The 20,564-nt window shown below is 41.9% G+C and overlaps 2 protein-coding genes across 2 annotated transcripts; one reads left to right on the top strand and one right to left on the bottom strand.

Annotated features, from left to right (window-relative positions):
* Positions 1–3,258: 3,258 nt before the first annotated feature.
* Positions 3,259–9,589, top strand: LOC310874263 (DDB1- and CUL4-associated factor 7-like). Its single transcript, XM_083786993.1, has 7 exons — positions 3,259–3,696; positions 4,574–4,732; positions 4,823–4,934; positions 5,275–5,393; positions 5,905–6,114; positions 6,463–6,580; positions 8,779–9,589. Exons 1-7 carry the CDS (start codon positions 3,559–3,561, stop codon positions 8,949–8,951), a joined length of 1,029 nt encoding a protein of 342 aa, XP_083643119.1. The 5' UTR covers positions 3,259–3,558; the 3' UTR covers positions 8,952–9,589.
* A 938-nt stretch (positions 9,590–10,527) lies between these two features.
* On the bottom strand, positions 10,528–20,548 carry kcnh6b (potassium voltage-gated channel, subfamily H (eag-related), member 6b; the record flags this gene model as incomplete). Its single annotated transcript, XM_083786686.1, has 11 exons — positions 10,528–10,812; positions 10,903–11,107; positions 11,647–11,830; positions 12,516–12,734; positions 13,457–13,562; positions 13,891–14,084; positions 14,779–15,031; positions 15,161–15,360; positions 15,642–16,041; positions 16,711–17,145; positions 20,402–20,548. The coding sequence occupies 11 exons, from the start codon at positions 20,546–20,548 to the stop codon at positions 10,528–10,530; spliced, it is 2,628 nt and encodes an 875-aa protein (XP_083642812.1).
* Positions 20,549–20,564: the final 16 nt, after the last annotated feature.

The following is a 20,564-nucleotide window of genomic DNA, read 5'->3' as shown; positions in this document are numbered from 1 at the left end:
CCAAGCCAGAGCATATCAGCCCTTGCAGTCAGCCACTGCAGCCATACCAGCCTTGCTCAGTCAGCTCAGCCAGGCCTCTCTCGAGGCCTGGCTCTCTGTCTGCCTGGCCCAGTCTGCTCCGCCCTGCCTTGCAGCAACAGAACCAGCCTTTCTGGCAAGCCAGCCAGCTCAGAATGCGAGCTGAGCAAGCCAGAGGTTGGGTGAGGTTGAGCTCTGTCCAGCACAGGAGCGGCCGGGACGGAAACCAGCTTGGTCTTTAGTCAGCTTGGTGTCTATGAGTGGCATGAGGCGTTGGAGTAGCAGCCTCTCTTGTAGGTGATGCAGAGGAGGGAAATGGGTCGGTAGCTCTTTGGGGATGATGGGTCTTTGCCAGGTTTGGGGATTGCAACCACTTTGGCCTTTCTCCAGACAGAAGGGATGGTTTTCTGTGCCATGCATTTATTCAGTATCCCCACGAGCCAGGTCTTTGCGTTAGGTCCCAGGTGCTCAACTTTCCCATTGCAGTTTCGAGTTCTTCTAGGTCGAAGGGTTTGGTTTGAGGGCTGGCTGATTGTGGTTGGTCTGATACCACTGTGCGATGGTATTCTCCTGTGGGTCGGCGGCGGTGTTGGTTATGACTGTTGGCCACCAGTTGTGACGCAACAGAGTTCGCTGTGATCGTTGTGAATTATGGGTGGCTCCCTGAGGTCCTTGATCCCCATGGGGTCCAACAGTGGTCATTGAAGCATGCACACACGCACGCACACACACATGCACCTACACATGCACGGGCGCACATGTGCATGCACACGCTAACCAAATGTAACTCTGAGAGTGTAACACATGTAACCAAATGGACCCTTACAGCTCTAACTCTGAGAGTATATATGGTGGCCGACGGGCACGTACAGGTCTAGTGTAACCAAATGGACCATTTGGTCCATGTCTGTAAGTCTGAGAGTGTAACACATGTAACCAAATGGACCCTTACAGGTCTGTCATTCTGAGAGTGTAACACATGTAACCAAATAGACCCTTACAGGTCTTTAACTCTGAGAGTGTAACACATGTAACCAAATTGACCCTTACAGGTCCAACACTGGTTATCGAAGCATGTACACACGCACGCACGTGTAACCAAATGGATCCTTACAGATCCAACACTGTTTTTTGTTAATCATCGAATGAAATGTGGGAGGTCGGCAAAAGAGAAAGTTTAAAAAATCAAAGCAAAGGTAATTCGAAAATGTTAGTTTTGTGCTTTTGTGTTTCTCTTCTTTATACATTACTTTACTGTTTGAAATGTAAAATTTACATTTCAACGAAAGGACCTGTAAAGGACAACACAAAACCTAAGGCACTGGTGTCGTACTTCTGGTTTACCGGAACGGGGTTCAACTCCCTGCAGTGCCCTGCTCAATGTGTTGTATTTACATGGTTCATTGAACGGGGTTCAACTCCCTGCAGTGCCCTGCTCAATGTGTTGTATTTACATGGTTCATTGAACGGGGTTCAACTCCCTGCAGTGCCCTGCTCAATGTGTTGTATTTACATGGTTCATTGAACGGGGTTCAACTCCCTGCAGTGCCCTGCTCAATGTGTTGTATTTACATGGTTCATTGGTCCATGGTCTCAGAGGTCATTGAGCGGCGCGCTATAGTGCGCGATTCTTCATCATTGTTGAGGATTTTAAAAAAGGTGAAAATCGCGGAAAAGTGAAGGGCTATAGTCCATGGTGTCGGACTGCATACTGGTCAAGGTAATTTATACTGGTCAAGGTAATTTACACTGATCAAGGTCATTTATACTGGTCAAGGTCATTTATACTGATCAAGGTCATTTATACTGGTGAAGGTCATTTATACTGATCAAGGTCATTTATACTGGTGAAGGTCATTTATACATGTCAAGGTCATTAATCCATGGTCTCGGAGGTCATACAATAGTATGTCGTTTTTTTTCGATTTCGGAGGATTTGAAAAAAAAAAGGTGAAAATCGCGGAAAAGAGAAAGGCTATAGTCCATGGTCACGGACCGCATACTGGTCAAGGTCATTTATACTGGTCAAGGTCATATATACTGGTGAAGGTCATTTACTAATCTTATGAAGGTCATTTATACTGCTCAAGGTCAGTGATTGATTGATTGATTGTCGAATTACAGTACATTTCAAGCACAAACTCAATACTAAAAAGTTCCAGCATGTGTCTCCACAGTAAGCTGAATAACAAAGTGTGAATGTAGTTTCTAGGTGAAAGTGATTTTTAAATTTAAAATTGACATGAATGGGAAAAGGCAAAAATTCACATTCAAGTATTTGTTCCTCGGAGACTGTAATCACTATAGTTACAAAACTTTTAGGGATAATTCAACATTATCCCTAAAATTATTTAACCCTAAAATTTTATCGGTCGGCCTCATGGTGGCGCTATAACAGCCCACTTTACCTTTTGGCTTATAACTCTTGAACCGTAGGTCGTAAAATAAAATAAAAAAAATCCCTGGATTCCTTGGGTCATGACGCATCTCCCCATATAGGCCACGCCCATTTCCGCCATGATAGATTTTCCGCCATTTTGAATTTTGTCCAAAACACACTTTTTGCTTTTCCTCCTACAGATTTTGTCCAAATCTCACAGAAATCGGCACACGTGATCTCTGGACCCATCCAATTAAAACTGAACTGCAGAATTTTGAAAGTGCGTATCGTTCGGCCGTAATCCTCTTCCGAAGTTAGGAGGGGCCTATATCACATCATGTCCGGGGTGGTTCAATCAACCAAGTTCTAAAAGCAATTCCATTTTCATCCATAGGGGGCGCCGCAAATGCGAGAAATGTAACCGTTTGTCGCAAAAACATGAATTTCGGGGGTTAAATCCCCTCCGAATTACTTACGCATGATCTAAGGCGTGACTTGAAATTGTAATTGGCTGGCAATACTAGTGGGAGGGGCATATGTAAGCCACTGCGGCAACCACACTCTGCAATTTTTTTAAATTGCGAATTTTCTAGTTGCATACTGTCAGACCGCTCATCAAGACAGGGCATTCATCATAACTCATTATTATGGTATTTTGTGGAATTACATTTTTATTTTAATACCTGGTTACAGCCAGGGTAGGCTGAGGCTGCACTGCAGCCATAGCCCATAGACATACGCTGCATACCAGATGTGCTGCATACTATGCAGTCAATAGGGGGCGCTGTTTCGCTTATTCCGTACGCAATGACGCTTTTCCGTCTATTTTTGTGCGCCGCCGCCATTGCTCCAGTCCAGTGTGTGTGTGTGCCTGTGGTTGTCTGTTAGCAGCAGCTTTCTCTCTGCCGTGTAAATGATTACTAGTACTACCATGGATTCTTTCAACATTTAGAGAAACCTCCCGACGGAATATCTTCAGGAATCAGCCCACTTTTTGTACAAATGATACAAACTCGCATATAACCGGTTGCATTTGTGGATTTAGGTCATTGTTTAGGACGACCCGTCGCAGGGTCTTATTGTTTACCCCTGCTGTGTGGTAAACCTTCGTAGTCAGTCACGCATACAGATAGCACTAATATATTTATAGTTGGTTGAAGATGTCACTTCATGGTAAACGCAAAGAGATCTACAAATACGAGGCGCCATGGACGGTGTATGCTATGAACTGGAGTGTCCGACCAGACAAGCGCTTCCGTCTCGCCCTCGGCAGCTTTGTGGAGGAGTACAACAACAAGGTAACGGTTACCATACCTTCACCGTAGCGAGAAGAACATGGCATAATGCAACTTCATTTATTTACTCGATCGCGTGGCGGTGTCGCTCGCTATTACAAGCACAAGCGTGTACTTGTTTGTTTTGTTTTTGCAAGCGACACCGTCGCACTCATACGGAGTATAAATTATGTTTAACTAGCCCCAATATGTTCCCTCAGCACTACCATTCTGTAGCTCCGAGCGTAGTGCTGAGGGAACATATTGGGGCTAATGTTTAACCAGTCTCAAGCCGAAATCTATTCTTAGTTAATCAGACCAGTTGCAACTGTACTTGGACCAATTTGTCCGTGTACACCAAATCTCTGCAAAAATAGCTCGCGGTGAGCTAAGCTTGTAGATTGTCTATTATTTTCTTGGATAATAATCATAACATCATAATAACCTTTTTATTTATGCTCGCCTCGGAAATACAGTTGAGGGACGGCTAATGTAGTAGCAGAAAGACTCAACGGGCAGTCTCGTTCGCATACAGCAACATCAAATAGGCTACTTGGACACTCAAACCGTTACAATCTTGCACAAAGGTGTTGGAAACCATTTGCTCTGAATTTACCCAAAGAACATCACTGACTGAATGCTGCCCTGCCTGCCCATCACCACAATATGGGTGATGGGGTTCAAGTGGTACTGTGGTTTATAATACACAATCAGTGACAATCCATATTCACACGTCAAAGGAGGATATTCAAGTCGTCCACAATGATCTACCTTCACCACTTTTTGTGGTTTAAAAAAATGCCAGGGCATAAAGTGCAGACAAAACCACACACACGAATAGACACTCTACAAAATAAAGGTAATGATGACCGTTCGTTGTTGTTTTGTGTGCATACTATAGGTTCAGATAGTGGGTCTGGAGGAGGAGAGCTCAGAGTTTCTCTGTCGGAACACATTTGACCACCCCTACCCGACCACAAAGATCATGTGGATTCCTGACACCAAAGGGGTTTATCCTGACCTGTTGGCCACCAGCGGCGACTATCTGCGTATCTGGAGGGTAAGCCTCATTTTGTATTCTACTTTGTTGTATAATTGACCGTCACTCGCTGAATAAAAACTGAGAAGGTTATTATGTTTTTATTGGCAGGTGAGCGACTCAGAGACTCGCCTGGAGTGTCTACTGAACAACAACAAGAACTCAGACTTCTGTGCACCCCTGACGTCCTTCGACTGGAATGAGGTGGACCCAAATTTGTTAGGTGAGATTACCACATAAACATGTGTTTGTGTGTGCATGTGCATGCTGTATGTGCACAGACCACAAGTTTGTATATTGTTTTTTGGCTGTAAACAGCAATTTCCTGTTAAAAATGCACCTTCATAAAGGCCTAGTCCTAATCCTTAATGTGGTTGCTTATTAGAGGCATCCACAGTATTCTTCATATTTTATACTTGACTCTGCTCTTACCTGCACTGTAGCTGCCCTGTGTTTCACTCTTACTGCTGTTACGGCTATGACACTTGACTTTACCCACATGGATAGTCACAGACAGACAATAACAACATTGAGCACGTACATGTTTTTATCCTTCCCTCTAGGTACATCCAGCATTGACACCACCTGTACCATCTGGGGACTGGAGACAGGACAGGTGTTGGGTAGAGTCAACCTCGTGTCTGGTCACGTGAAAACCCAGCTCATTGCCCACGACAAAGAGGTAAATCTTGTGGGTGGATGAACTGCTGCTGTGTGAAAATATTCTTGATTGATGCTTGCCTATTTGTACCCTGATTCGGTGTTCTTGGTTTGATATCATTATGCTGTATGTGTGTCGTCATGGACAAAGAGAAAGGCTAATGCAACCAATTAAAAACAAGCGAGGCCCCTGAAGCATTTAGCTGTAGGTCATGCAGTTTTTGGCCCGTTTCTAATAAATAACCTCTTATTTGAAGGTACAAAATGTCTATTTGGTATCAAGATATTATGGGTTGAATGTATTTTTTCATGTAATTCTTGAGATCTATATTTGTTTAACAACTGTTTAATACTTTGCTGTATAACAAAGTTGCACTGCAAAAATAGCTTCTACTTGCTCACAATATGTCGCATTGCATTGTGAACTTGTTATATCAGTTATTTCTGGAAGGAGAAAAAAATGAAAATATTTGCCTATAATGACAGGTTGAACTTTATTAATGGAACATACCACCTCTGTGTCCATGTCCCAGGTGTATGACATCGCTTTCAGTCGAGCTGGCGGGGGCAGAGATATGTTTGCGTCAGTGGGGGCTGACGGCTCCGTGCGCATGTTTGATCTCCGCCATCTTGAGCACAGCACCATCATCTATGAGGATCCCCAACACCACCCGTTGCTCCGATTGTGCTGGAACAAGCAGGACCCCAACTACCTGGCTACCATGGCTATGGATGGGATGGAGGTGAGCAATGTTTTTGGTACTTGCATGCATTAGCCACTTAAACGCTGTATACTTTCACCGTTTCCCCCCCCCCTCTACACCAAATTTATTTGCCGAAAATAGTGTATCTACAGTACAAGTTATATTATGGCATACCCAGAATTGGGATGCTAGGGATTAGGAACGTAAAAACATTGCATGGATGCACCTCAGTGATGTATCCCAAGGTCATCGGGGTTTCATAACCACCTATAGGCAAATGGCTGATCTACAAGTTCACAGTGCGTACACCCTCAACACATTGGGACACCAGGTTGTAAGTGGTTGGTTTGACGTGAACATCCATGTGTTATTTTGTTGACATACCAGGTGGTGATCTTGGATGTGCGTGTTCCCTGCACCCCGGTGGCCAGATTGAACAACCACAGAGCCTGTGTCAATGGCATCGCCTGGGCGCCTCACTCCTCCTGTCACATCTGTACTGCAGGTATGTTTATGTCCTTGAGTTTTGATGCTCTGTCTCAGATCTATAAGATATCAACATTATTTTGTTGTATTTAGGGCTGTCTTATTTAAAGTATGAAATTATGAAATATGACATATTTTGGCCACAGTAGTACATTGTTTATTTTTGGTTATTGGTAATGGTCAATGTCATTCATTTCTTGGTAAATGTAAGTTACCGGTATTGTTTTTGTTTTAATTGAATACTAGTCAAAAATGTAAATGGCATGTGGTGTACAGTAACTGTCAGTAAGACAGTAAAGGCAGAGTACGCTGGCATCTATTTTGTCTGAGTTTAATTATGACAAAGTTGTGATACTATTCGAAAATGCAACTATACGGCTCTATACAGCCTGTTCAATGCTGTGTGAGGGGGGGGGGGGGGGGGGGGTAGTGGCCACTGCTATGAAAAATTCCTCCCACCGCGTCGGAGAGGGCAGAGCCAAAACAGCGTGTCATCGATAGTATCTCCCCTACGTCATCCCATTAGATCCCATGTGAAAAGCCCCTTGTGATTGCATTTTAGCGTCTTCATAATGAAATAAATCAATAACTTTTTTCATTACCATGACCAATGACATGTCTGCTATACACGATATTTTTTGTAAATAATGTGCCGGCCATTTTCTTCGTATCGATACGGAAACAGAGCTTGTACTGACCTCTCTATTCTTGTGTTTGTGTGTGGCTGGAACAACAGTCACACTATATTCGATTAATAGTGGTAGAGGCGTAGACTATTGGCCTAATGTTTTTAATTTCCTTTTTAATGGAATGAGAATTAGCGAAAGAAAAACTTTACGCCGTGCAGTACGCAGACTGCAGTGGCCAAGTGGTCAAGAATGAAAGTGAAACGACATGCTCTGTTTTGTGTGCATACTGTTTAGTTTTTATGCAGTGTATAGAGTCGCGAATGGAGTGATACGATGAGGGGAAACCCCCTTTTACGCTTTATTTATTCTACTACACAGCTGCAGCTATTATAGCCTAGAAACAAAACATTTGCAAAGCATTATGCATCAATTTATATGTCTAAACAAGCTTGATAGTTGATACACGAGCAGAAGCAGACGTGTGTTTGTATGGATGGATGGATTGATTATAGTAGGCTCAGAATTAGATAATTCCGAGCAGAATAATTCATACAAAAATGAAAATGGACAACCCTGATGTAGTCTTAGTGCTTTTTCTGGTTTTTACCAGAGTAGTTTCTGCACAATCAATCTTGACTTGAACATTGTCCATAGCAAAGGCGCTATTTCTTACGTCATCGACATGATGAAATGGCGCCATCTACTGGCTAACTATACTTTGGACTTACTTTGGACTTCAACTGCAACTGTGCCTAAATATTTTATTTTTTCTAAATCGTTTTTTTTAACTGGACATCCGTAGGGGTTTTTTGATAGATATGCATCATTATTTTTAGTAAATTTCCCTGCTTCCCACCCTTTAAGGCTAAAAGGATAACCAAAATAGTCCTGCCACTATTACACAATGCCACAATACATCAACAAAAAGGAGCAAAACGACGGCAGTGCATGACGCCTCCTTTCGCTGGGAATTTACATTTACCTCCCCTTGGGCCCTTATGGTCTTGTCGTTCATCCCACAGCGCCAGTTGTTCCGTTTACCAAAAGTGGCCCACCTTTTTAGGCCAATTTGGAAAGAAATCAGTGATTCACAGTACATTCTAATCATCTAATGGATGGTGTCAGGGGTCAGAACATTGTCATATCTGCCCTGTGCACGTTATGTAAAACCGAAATGTCATTTATATTTATGTTCCAATGAGCGGAGGCGGTTTTGTTTTGTGACATACTGCACATGCATACTTGCCATAAAAACAAAACGACACTTTTAATTACAAATATTGCACTGCATTAAAGTAGACCTGTTTTTGTTTATGTATTGTTCTTTTTTTGTTACAAAAAAAAATGGGCACATTAGCTATTAATTTAATGTTCCCTGTGCAAATCCTATGTGGTTACCTAATATGATTTAATATATATTTCTCGTTAGAAACAGGTCGTTTTACTGACACCAAACATCCTCACCTCAAATGAGTTGTGTAACACTACAGTGGTAACCCATTGATTTTCAAATGCTCCCAACGTAATGCATGCATTGATTTTAGGGTACTGGGCACTAACACATGCCGTCCCTCCCCTTTCCTCCCAGCGGATGACCATCAGGCTCTGATCTGGGATATCCAGCAGATGCCACGGGCCATCGAGGACCCTATTCTGGCCTACACAGCCGAGGGAGAGATCAATAACGTCCAGTGGGCTTCCACCCAGCCCGACTGGATCGCCATCTGCTACAACAACTGTCTGGAAATCCTCCGGGTCTGAGTTTTCATAACTCAAAAAGGATTATAAAGACAGAGGGACAAGACATTATACAACTGACGACGTGTTTTCTTTTTTCTTTTCCAAGTTGATTTGGAAGCAGCCAATGTGACTTCATGTCAGTGGAAACTCTGTTTACATTGAAGGATAGAAAAATGTTGAATCGGTGTGATGTATCAGCAGTGTCTGTATAATTCATGCTGGTATCTATCTGCAGTGTATGTAAGTGTTCTTAAAGCGCTTTTCAACTGTGTGAGAACTGAAGGATGATCCTTTTTTTTTTGAGCGGGGAGAAATACCTCACTGCTTAACATTGTTTACTCCTCCTTGATACTATTATGTTCAGGACATTTCAGTACGTGTGCACTCCTGTGAGCGAAATCCATTTTGTACAGGCAAGGTCAAAGAAGTGCCACATAAAAGTGGAATATAGGAGTGTAATTGTAGCCAAAAGAACTTTCATGTACAGACGCCTAATAATGTTCAGTGTTTAGCATGTTGTTTGATAGACAAATAGGTTTGTTAGCGAGATGGTTTTTTAATGTTCTATAGAATGCTTAGTTATTTATTTAACCTATACAATTCTCCCCCTTCTATTACACTTTTTGACATTTTGAACATAAACAACTGGATTTAACTATTCTTGTCTTCAATTGTTTTATTTAATTTTTACCACCTTTGTGAGCCTGACACTATCAATTGTGATATGAAAAAAATACATTAATATTACCAGACTACAGTCTACTATATATACACACTTTAACTATATTAATAACTTTAATTTGGCTAACAATTCTATTCTTGGCAACTACAATTTTATACAGAGTAAACAACCCTTTACCATTATACAGAGGTTTTGTGTCAAGACAATTTTACATTAACTGTTTCTGTACACTGAGGTGACAGTCAAAACCACTGGTACGATGAAAGGTTATTTTAGAAAGTCAGTGTCGGTCTCTCCAATATAGATAATTTTAGTTGTAGCGGTTACGAGCATATGCCTTTCATGCGGAAGGTAGTGGGGTCGAACCCTGCCTGACATTGACGGGCATGTACTCAACAGGTTCCTATCCTAATGCCAAATCAAATGGGTTCAGATCTGAGCCAAGTCTCCTCAGGAGGCGCATCTGCAGCCTGTCCAGGACTGGAGACTCCGGACGTAAAAGCAAAAATAAGTGTGAATATGTAAACAAGGTACAAATGACTTGGGCTCAATAACCTTCCTCCTTGGTTTTCAAATTATTTGTTGGGTGAATGGCTACCAGATATCTTGATTTTGTTAACCAGATGTACAGTATAATGGTTTCTTGTTCACAGATTATTTAGACAGATGCTAGGTTTGATCTACTTACTATCCTAGTTACTTTGTAGTACTTGTCTCCTTCCTTGGCACTCTACTTGACCACCTACCCTTGACTATAGGTTTCATGCCATCTTGTAAAATGCTCTATAAAAAATACAATTCTCAACTGAAAAACATGACATTGTCGGCTGAAGACAAGTTTCAGCCAGTGTTCTGTACTACGATGAGTTTCAAAAACCAAACAAGCCTTTCTAAAACTCTTTGACTGACTGTTCCTCAGGTAAATGGCAGCAAAGGGTCGGAAAGATGTTTCTGGAGCTCAGCCAGTACTGGGGAGATGTCCAGGTTTCCTGGCAGTGAGGGGGAGCGCAGACTGCCACATAGTCCAGGGGTCTCCATGAGGGAGGGCTCGGCTGACAGCTTGGACTCCGGCTGGGCATGTGGCTCTGTGTCATGGGCGACGGCCATGGACGTGTTATCCAAGGCCACGGACACGTGGATGCCACTCTGCAGTGATTCCTGGGATTTCTGGGTGAATTTGAGGTCAGGCTGGGTTGAGCTCTGGGAAAACAGATTCACAAATGAATGGGCAGGTTTAGGTTACGATGCTTAATTAATTGTCCATAGAAGGTTTCAAAATATGGTGCATACCTGTATTGTTTGGGGGCTGCCCAATGGTAGGGGAGAGAGGGGGTACATGGTGTGTAACACAGGTGTCCCAGCCCCATACAAGCCAGGTGAGTCAGTAGGAAGGGTGCTAGATGATACGGTGCTATAAGCAGGAGGGACGGGGGCAATCTGTCTCTGAAGGAGTTGGAGAATAACGTTGATGTCAGCTGTCATGCGGGTCTCCAGTCTGGGTAATTGACAGAAAGAGAAGGACAATGGAGGAATAGTGTGTTCATAAACAGGGTATAGTAGTGTCTTTCCTGTATTGTATTGGTGTTTTATCGCCTGTTAATTAAAAACTGCTGAACAGTTAAAAACAATTACGCCATCATGTCATGATAATACGATACTATTGGCCTACTGAATGCCAATATGATATCCCAGACAATATCTCACATCACAACATTGATATAATATTGTTATGTCGCCCAGCCCTACTGATGGGCATTATTAGCCTATCAGCCAAAGAGTCATCCCAAGAACATTAAGTCATTGGTTAATTCATTGTTGCCAAGTTTCCAAATTCCATTATGTATCTTTTCTAAAAATGTACATCATCACTCTTACTAGTATGACCCAATTGACACTAAACAATTGACACTTGACAATCATTTCAAAATGAAAAGGCGCAGCTGTACACAGTACAATCCAGAGTGTTCATTTAAATTACGGGTCCATTGTTCAAGGTCCAAGGTTAAAATGAATTTAACACTACCGTGTACTCACCTGTTGAGCTGTGACTGCAGTACTTCTAGTCTAGATTCCAATTCCCCAGGTCTCTCCTCTGTGAACGGAGGTGGGTGAGAAGAGGCCCGGGCAGACGAGGAACGCCATGAGTGGCTAGTCGTCGAAAACTGTGGCGAGCGGTCGGTCCAGTATCGGTATACACCAGGCCCATTGCGTGACGATGCTGAGGAAAATGTCCAGACACAAACATATCAAACCAAAAACATTTAAATATGATTGATTGTAATCTGAAAGCGTACGGTATGCCATGGATCAGCTGCAAGCCCATAACGCTTCTCATTGTGACACATTATGAGCTTGTAGATTATAATTTTGAAAAGTTGTAGTATGCCAGGTTGAAAGTTGTAATATATATTAGGGTAGGCTTGTAGAATTTGCCTCTATGTTGGGAAAGAAGCGTGCCCAAAGTACTGAAATAGTAAATAACTTAATTTTTCTATAGTCTTACATATTATTGCAGCAATACTGTGTTAGAACATGGATGGTGCCCGCACACCAGGACTTCTTTATCTTTTCATAAAGAAGTCTTTTTGTACCTGGTGCTCCATCCATGTTCTACCGAAGTATCTTTAGCCCAGCACCCACCTGTCGGTGTGCATATTCAACGTCCTCTCTAGTAATACTTGGTTGGTTGTCATAATATCCTATGGCACAACTGAAAAACTTTCACTGAACACCAGTGTGCCTTGGAGCACAGAATCTAACATTTCTAGTTGTATTAACCAATTGGCAGTATTAAGTCACTTTAGTCTCTCTAAATGTCTCAACAATTATCTTCTACAGTGACTACAGTATCTAACCTTTATGGCCCCGGTCTAGTGCTGGGTCCCTAGCCCCCACTGAGGCACCACCAGGGGGCAGCAGTCGCACCACAGAGGGAGAATAGTCTCGCCTGTCATCCTCTGGAGGGAGGTCCACTTTGGCCCCATGAGATTTACTCAGGTCTTCACTGGACTGGGAGCATGGCGAGCCACAGCTGCACTGGTCATCGCAGCTGGCCTGGGGGCCCGAATGACGATGATGAGGGAAGGACTGATGGGGGTACGAGCCATCTCGGTCCATTCCATCTTTACACAGTGAAAAGAAAATGTAATTTCGAAAAGAATATTTGCTTTATTATTAAGCTCTTCTTTGGATCTACGTCCAGTTTCCATTTTTATTCAAGGTTGATTGTCTGTTTTTAGAGCACCAAAACAAATTCCAACTCTGTTGACATGGCAATAAAGTATTGAATCTTGAATCTATATCGATATACATAAGTGCCAGCTGAACTGACCTAATTTACAACCACGTCACTCCTTAAAGATAACAGATGTTATCCAGTTAAGCTGTTTTCCAGTGAAATAGTTTACTTTCAGTTTCAGGGAACGAATCGAACGATACGTAAAGTAAAAATCACACACGTGTGAACTGAGTGGTGCAATTCCCCCCCCCCCCCCCCCTCTCTCTCTCTCATTAGAGTCACTACCCCTCTCACTGTTTCTGGCGCCCCCTACTGCTATTATTAAGTCACATACTCGTGCTTACACAGACACACACACAAACAAACAAACAGGTACGAGGACATTGCAAGCTGGTTGTAGGAGTGGTTGCACCACTCAAAAAAGGTTAACGGGCTGCATATCGGCTCATTTGCTGCCCATGAGTTTCAGGAGTTTGAAAAACGTCACTTTCACCACTATGAAAGACATTAAACACAATGAAAAAGTCTATATTTTTTTTATAATTGTATAACCTATATAATATAATATATTTCTCTGTGCAACATCATATTGATTTTCTAATTTACCAGGTCTTATCCGACAGTCCAAGGAATGTCCTCTGTGTCTTGTCTTGCGGTGAAAACCACAATCATCACCAGAATCATCAGGTATTATTTGTGGAACTTCATCGCCCTGATAAAAATAAAAATAAATTTAAATTGGTCTGAAAGATAACAGAACACAGAGCATTTAGTAATGGACATGCCTAAACATTTAAAAGTGTAGGTGTAAATGAAAAGTCTGTATTGACACCAAAGAATTGAAATGGTTTAGCAAATTGTTAACGCCATTCACTGAAAGCCACACAGTACACTATCTGCTCCTAGCAAAAAACACAGATTGTTGTTTTGAAACAGAAATCCAAAAATAAAATACTCTAAAATGTAGTTGTTGGAAAACAAGAATCAGATTCTCCATTTTATATCTAGAAACACCAAATGTTTGAATTCATAAGCGTTACATCTCTAAGGTCATAGGTGATCTCCAGGTTCCTCCAGAAGTTGTCTGCAAAGCTGGGGTAGATATCTAGGACCTCCAGAAGATCGTCCCTCAGGATGCGATGTAAGTCACAGTATGTAATGGCCTTGACATCCGAGTTGGACTTCCCTGGCTCCTCAAACAGGTGGATAGGCTCCCCAATGGTGTCATTCTTTTCTGCAACAGAATGACATGTTCATTGCCGCTTGTATTGTGAGATTAGATTATATTATTGGACAGGGGTTCCTTTTGCATTCCAAAATAAATATTGGAATGATCAGTAGGCTTCCACTGAAGAGATGCTTAACTTTTGGGCTGGAAAGGTCAAATGTCACAAAGGTCACAAGCAAGATCAAAGACAAACTTGTGAATGGATGGGTGGCTTTTTTATTAAACTAGTTGGGGATGTAGGGTTCCCCAAAGAGATGATTAATTTGGGGGTCAAAAGGGCCAAAGGTCAAGGTCACATCAAGGTCAAAATGACATGATCACTGTCAGTCATATTGCTTACTCCGACGTAGAACTTTGTAAGTTGCTCTACTTAATGCCTAAATTGTAATCTAAAGTGGAAATGGCATATCCTGACATAGCATTTCTGTTATATTTTAGTACAGCAGAGAGGAAAGAGAGGTTAGATAAAGGCATGACAAGGTACACAGGTCACATTATGTGCTGGATTCAATATTGAGATGACAACTCTGTGCCTATAGCATATATGATACACACTCCAAGTCGCTAAACCACCAAGATCCCTTGGAGCATTTTCGACAAAGCAGTAACAACTTCCATTTTTATAGGACTTCCATTTATATGGGACCCCCATAACTCCCATACATATTCTGATAGCCTATGTGTTCATTAACTTCTTTACCCAATATGGCCACCACCACATCATCCCTGATGATCTGGATGGTGCCCCGAGAAATGAATAACAGAGAGTCAAGGATGTCTCCGTAGTGGATCAGAGTATCTCCCGGTGGAGCATGGACAGTCTTGAATCTCATAGCCAAGGCACGCAGACACGCTTGACTGCCACCGCGAAAGGCCTTGCAGTTCTGCAGCAGTGATCGGTTCAAGTGCAAAGAGATGTCCGCCTGCAAACACTCCGGAAATCCCTTCAGAACCTACACATGAGAGTCATCAGAGACAACAATATTCATCAAGCGTAGTGATTTGGCGAAATTATACCGTTGATATGGGAAAATATAAGAAAATTAGCCTATGGAGTTGTCTACTTCACAATTTATACTTACAGCATTCATGTCAATGCCATTGGTGTAGGACCATGCATGTTGGAAGTACTCTAACAGCCGTTGGCGAAGGCCATTTGGAATCTGGTGGAAGCGGATGAATTCCTTGACACGCAACATCTGAGTGTGGTACCGGGTCGTACCGGAGTACAGCCGCTGGATAATCGCTGACACATTCCCAAATATGCTGGCATACATGAGAGCTGAGGCAAATTAAACCAACAATGAGGATGTCAGTGATTTGATTAGGCCTACATGGATTTGACTGAGACCTAGGTTAACCCCCTCATTTCCTAACTAATCTACAACCTCACAACGTTTGTAGATCAGCATCAGCTATTTTTGAAACATTTTTGAAAGCATGAAATAGGGCTTAAATGTCATACTATGTATGGCATATCAATTAGGCTTGAAAAGGAGGTAACACAAATAAATAGTGATGCACATGATCTGGGAATAGTAGATAATAAAAGTGCCGACTCACAGCCAATGACCATGACGCAGATGGAGAAGAGCTTCTCAGAGTTGGTGTTCGGAGAGACATTACCAAACCCCACACTGGTCAGACTGCTGAAGGTGAAGTACAGAGCTGTGACGTACTTGTCTTTGATTGAAGGACCAGAGCTGGAGTCACTGTCGTTGTAGGCCTTGCCTAGTTGGTCAGCCAGGTTATCAAGCCAACCAGTGCCAATCTCTGTGTAAGGCCTCTCCACAAAACCAATAGCGTACCAGATGCAGGCTAGCCAGTGAGCGATGAGCACAAACGTGCACATGAGCAAGAAGAGGACGGCAGCCCCATATTCAGAATAGCGGTCCAGCTTTCTTGCCACACGGACCAGTCGCAGCAGTCGAGCTGTTTTCAGCAGACCAATCAGGGTCGCCATCTTTGTCCATGAACAGTGAGAGGGAGATGAGAGCAGAACAATTTGTTTTAACATAATAATAATAATAATAATAATAATAACAAGGGTAATAAAAATAATGGATTTTCTTTATAACGCACTTTACATTCATGTTTCTGAATTCCGCAAATAAATATTAGAATGAAACCTGGTTTTCAATTGAAAATCTTGCAAAATATAGGATACAAATATAAAATCAAACAATTCACATGTAGGATGTGGTGTATTTTATTATAATAATCATTAATATCAATATTAATATTAATATTAATATTAATATTAATATTAATATTAATATTAATATTAATATTAATATTAATATTAATATTAATATTAATATTAATATTATGTGGTTATGTTTGTGTTTGCTTTGCCCTATAGATAAATAGGGCAAAGAGGCTTTGCCTGGGTGCGGCCATTACTGAGGTGTACCCTACTCTATGGGTGTACCATTAAGTGCAGCAGCACTGATTAGCTACACCTGGCCTACGGAGCACCTGCTCCATGGATTACACCTCAGTAATGGCCGCGCCCAGGGCACCCCTCTGTGAATTCGTCTATACAGATGTATGCTTTCTCATTGGATCCCTGTAGAACAAAACAATTATTTATCATTATTATTCAGCTCAAGCAGAGAATAAAGTCACTTACATCATCAGACCCAGATCTGAAAATGAACAGGTCAAAGGGGATTGTTGCAAAGAGATCAATTGGAAACCAGCCTTTGATGTAGTGCTTGGCTATCCGGCTGGACTGCGTGACCACTTCATCGTTATGGTTGACGTAGGTGGTGCGGAAGTTGATGACTATATCCACAATGAACAGCACGTCCACTAGCATATCCACCATACTTAACGGGTCACAGGTGTGGCCGCAACTCTCGTCGACTTTTTTACGCACATTCAAGTGTTCATCCAAATGGAATGCCGCCGAGTATGGTGTGAATACAGCCGTGTAAAGGACCAGGAGCAGGATGATCCAATCCCAGAATGCCTTGAAGGGGCTGTAGTGAAGCAAGATGAACCATGTTGTCTCTGGAACCTGTAGTTTGTATTCTGGCAGCACGTCTGACTCCAAGGAAAGGACCTGTAGCCACAAAGGTATTGTGAACCTGCGTTAGTTCCTTTTATGAACTGGTATTCCAACTGAATTGAAATTAGGGTCCCGACTCCCCTCCCCAGCCAAATAATTTTCACTTTTATTACCATACAAAATGTATGAGTGACTATTCAAGCAATATGAGTCAATGTCACTGCAATAGTGTCACCTGTTCACTGTCACCTTGGACTTTAATGCTGGCCTCTCGCACCTAACTTTAACGTATGCCTTGAGTTTAGAGCACAAACCTTAATTTCTACTGTTTGTTTACAAATATGACATTTTCACAATTTAGTTTAATTTAATTTAAACCAACACAACACATTTAGTTTAATTTAATTTAATTTAAACCAAACCTTATAGAAAAAGGCCAGATGCACACCTCAACAGGTTGATGACAGGTGTGTAGGGCAAAAGTGCATATTAAAAAGGGTATCTTTGAAAAACAAAGAAAGGGACCCACACACACACACACTCACACACACCAATTGTGCAAAGTGCAGTCTCTTGCAACATAAAACTTTCAAAGAAAACACTTTAAAAGAGCAAGCAATAACTATTCCAAACCACTAAATCAGCACAAAAACATCCTAACCCTCTCTGAAGTTACCTCACAGACCTTTCTCGCAGATGTGCTCCTCTGACCATTGTTATGGGCTTTGTGACATACAGCAGTTTGGTCAGTAGAATCCTTGGTCATCCTGTCTAACGGATGCAAGACTTGGGCGAACATTTCTTCTAACAACTGCATCCTTCATGTCCAGGTAGTACCAAATTATAAAACAATTATCAACAGCATCTCTGCTGCTATGGAGAGTGAGGGCGTTGACCAAATGCGATGGCTGGCTGGATTGTTCTAATGAATGAAAGCACTAATGAATCAGGGCATCCTGATCACATAACAGAGTTCATTTCCTGCCTAAGTCCTCATGCTCTGGAACGTTCAATAGAACAATTGAAGCCCTGACTCCCACGCAAAATAACAGAAAGGGAATGATAAATACAGTGGATAGATAGACAGATAGATCTTGTGACAGAAAAAACAGGGATCACCACAAGTTGGCCTCAAAAGTGGCACCAAGGTCACTATACCACTGTCATTCCCTTGTGCTTGTATCATAGCTTGTATCATACTATTACACATTGTCACGCACAGTCAGCCATGCACATGCCTTGCCCCAGGGCCCCAGGCAGGGTGAACCGCATGCATGAACTCTCCACATGCAATAGATGCATAGATATCACGATTATGATGATGATGATGGGGGGTGGGTGGGGGGGGGGGGGGGGTAGATATTCCTAAAAAGGAAGTTAATGGAGCTGAGAACTTCTCATTTCGTCCAGCCCTTCCTGGGACATGCATGTGAGAATGGGCCAGTGAAGAAAACTAAACTAAACTAGAAAATTCGCAATTTAAAAAAATTGCAGAGTGTGGTTGCCGCAGTGGCTTACATATGCCCCTCCCACAAATTTTGCCAGCCAATTACAATGTCACGTCACCCCTGTGATCATGCATAACTACTTCGGATGAGATTTATCTCCAAAAAATCATGTTTTTGCGACAAACTGTTACATTTCTCACATTTGCGGCGCCCCCTATGGATGAAAATGGAATTGCTTTTGGAACTTGGTTGATTGAACCACCCGCGACATGCGATTCAAATTTGGAATGGATCGGACATTCCGTTCGTGATTTATGGCATTTTTTGTAAAATAGGCCCCTCCTACTATCTTCGGACGAGGATTACGGCCGAAGGATACGCACTATCGGATAGGTCCGGAGATCATGTGTGCCGATTTTTGTGAGATTTGGACAAAGTCTGTAGGAGGAGGAGCCAAAAGTGTGTTTTGGAGAAAATTCAAATTTGCAGGAATTTCTTTCTTGACGAAAATGGGCGTGGCCTATATGTGGAAATGCATCATGACCCAAGGAATCCATGGAAAAAGAAAATATGATTTTACGACTAACGGTTCAAGAGTTATAGGGAAAAACGTAAAGTGGGCTGTTATAGCGCCACCATGAGGCCGACTAATTCCTTTTCAATGAATTTTCATAATTATTAGGAACCTCCCTCCCAAGTCTTGTAAATATGGCACTTACGGTCTCCAATGGAAAAAAATACTTACATTTAGTCTTCGATTTCCCCATTATAAGTCTATGGAGAACTAATTAATTAATATCAATTAAACTATACAACGGATCTCTTAGCAAAACACAAGCACACGATTCCCGATGAAGCCGGTCAATTTGACATGAAGCCGGTCAATTTGACATATGGCTCGAGTGTGTGAGGCAAAAACTGTGGGAGGAGTAGTGTGTCAAAGTATTGCTCATTTACAATAACAATAGTCTGGTTGCCCGGCAAAGTATTGCTCATTTACAATAACAATAGTCTGGTTGCCCTGTTAGGGCAACCACACTAACTAAAACAAAAAGCCCATTGTGGGTGTATGGGATTTTTCTCTAACTCAACTCACTCAAAATATATTTATATAGCACATTTAAATCACTCTATCACTAAACACGGGTGAAATTCACCCAACACATCCCTGTAAAAAACAGGGATGTGGTCAGGGAAACAAATCTATACCTTCTATATGTCATTGAGCATCACAAAGGTACTAAAGGACCCACCCACCTTAGACATCAGCAACATTATTAATATTACAAGAATATAATTGTCCAGGTGAAAATCTGTGTTAAAACTTTTGGAGAATGATCCAGTGTGCAAACTTTATTGTTTTTGACTAAATCTACACCAGGATGTTGGCACCTCAATCTCTCCTCAGATAAAGTAAAATAATAATAATAATAATAATAATAATAATAATGATAATTTATTTCAATTATGTACCATATATAAATGTCACTTTGTCTGCAATGGTTCGATACACTGTCAGAATGAAATCACAACATAAGAAGACTATGAAACTTTGTAACTCAATATTTGGCATACAGTATTATGGCACAATCTGGTCAAAGTCAAGCAGATTGATACATTACTTATCTTACTCATCATAACACTGCATTTGTCTAAAACTCATTTTCAGCAGGAATAGTGTCATAGCACATCTACATTTGTGAACATGTAAATCGGCTATTTGGGGGAGCTCGATCCGGTCAACCAAGTATATAGGGGTTTAAGTGGTTAATTATTGGTCAATTCCACACCTCCAGTATAAAAAACCACTGAGACACACAGTTAAAGTAGAGACTGAGGCCAGATGTTCTCGGGCCCCGTACCTGAGTGACCTTCTCTGTGACGTTGTGCGTGCGGTCCTTCACCTTGGAAGGGATGAGCAGCTCCACCAGTGGAGTAGGTGGGGGCAGGTGCTCAGTGCCCCTACTGGGTAGTGGTCCGCCACTCGTCATGAGGTCCGAGTCAGACATGGAGCTATAATACTGG

This window comes from Protomyctophum parallelum, assembly GCF_964188405.1.
Source record: "Protomyctophum parallelum genome assembly, chromosome: 17".
Lineage (NCBI taxonomy): Eukaryota > Metazoa > Chordata > Actinopteri > Myctophiformes > Myctophidae > Protomyctophum > Protomyctophum parallelum.
Note: the sequence above shows the minus strand (reverse complement) of the source record. Positions and strands in the feature narration are given on the sequence as shown.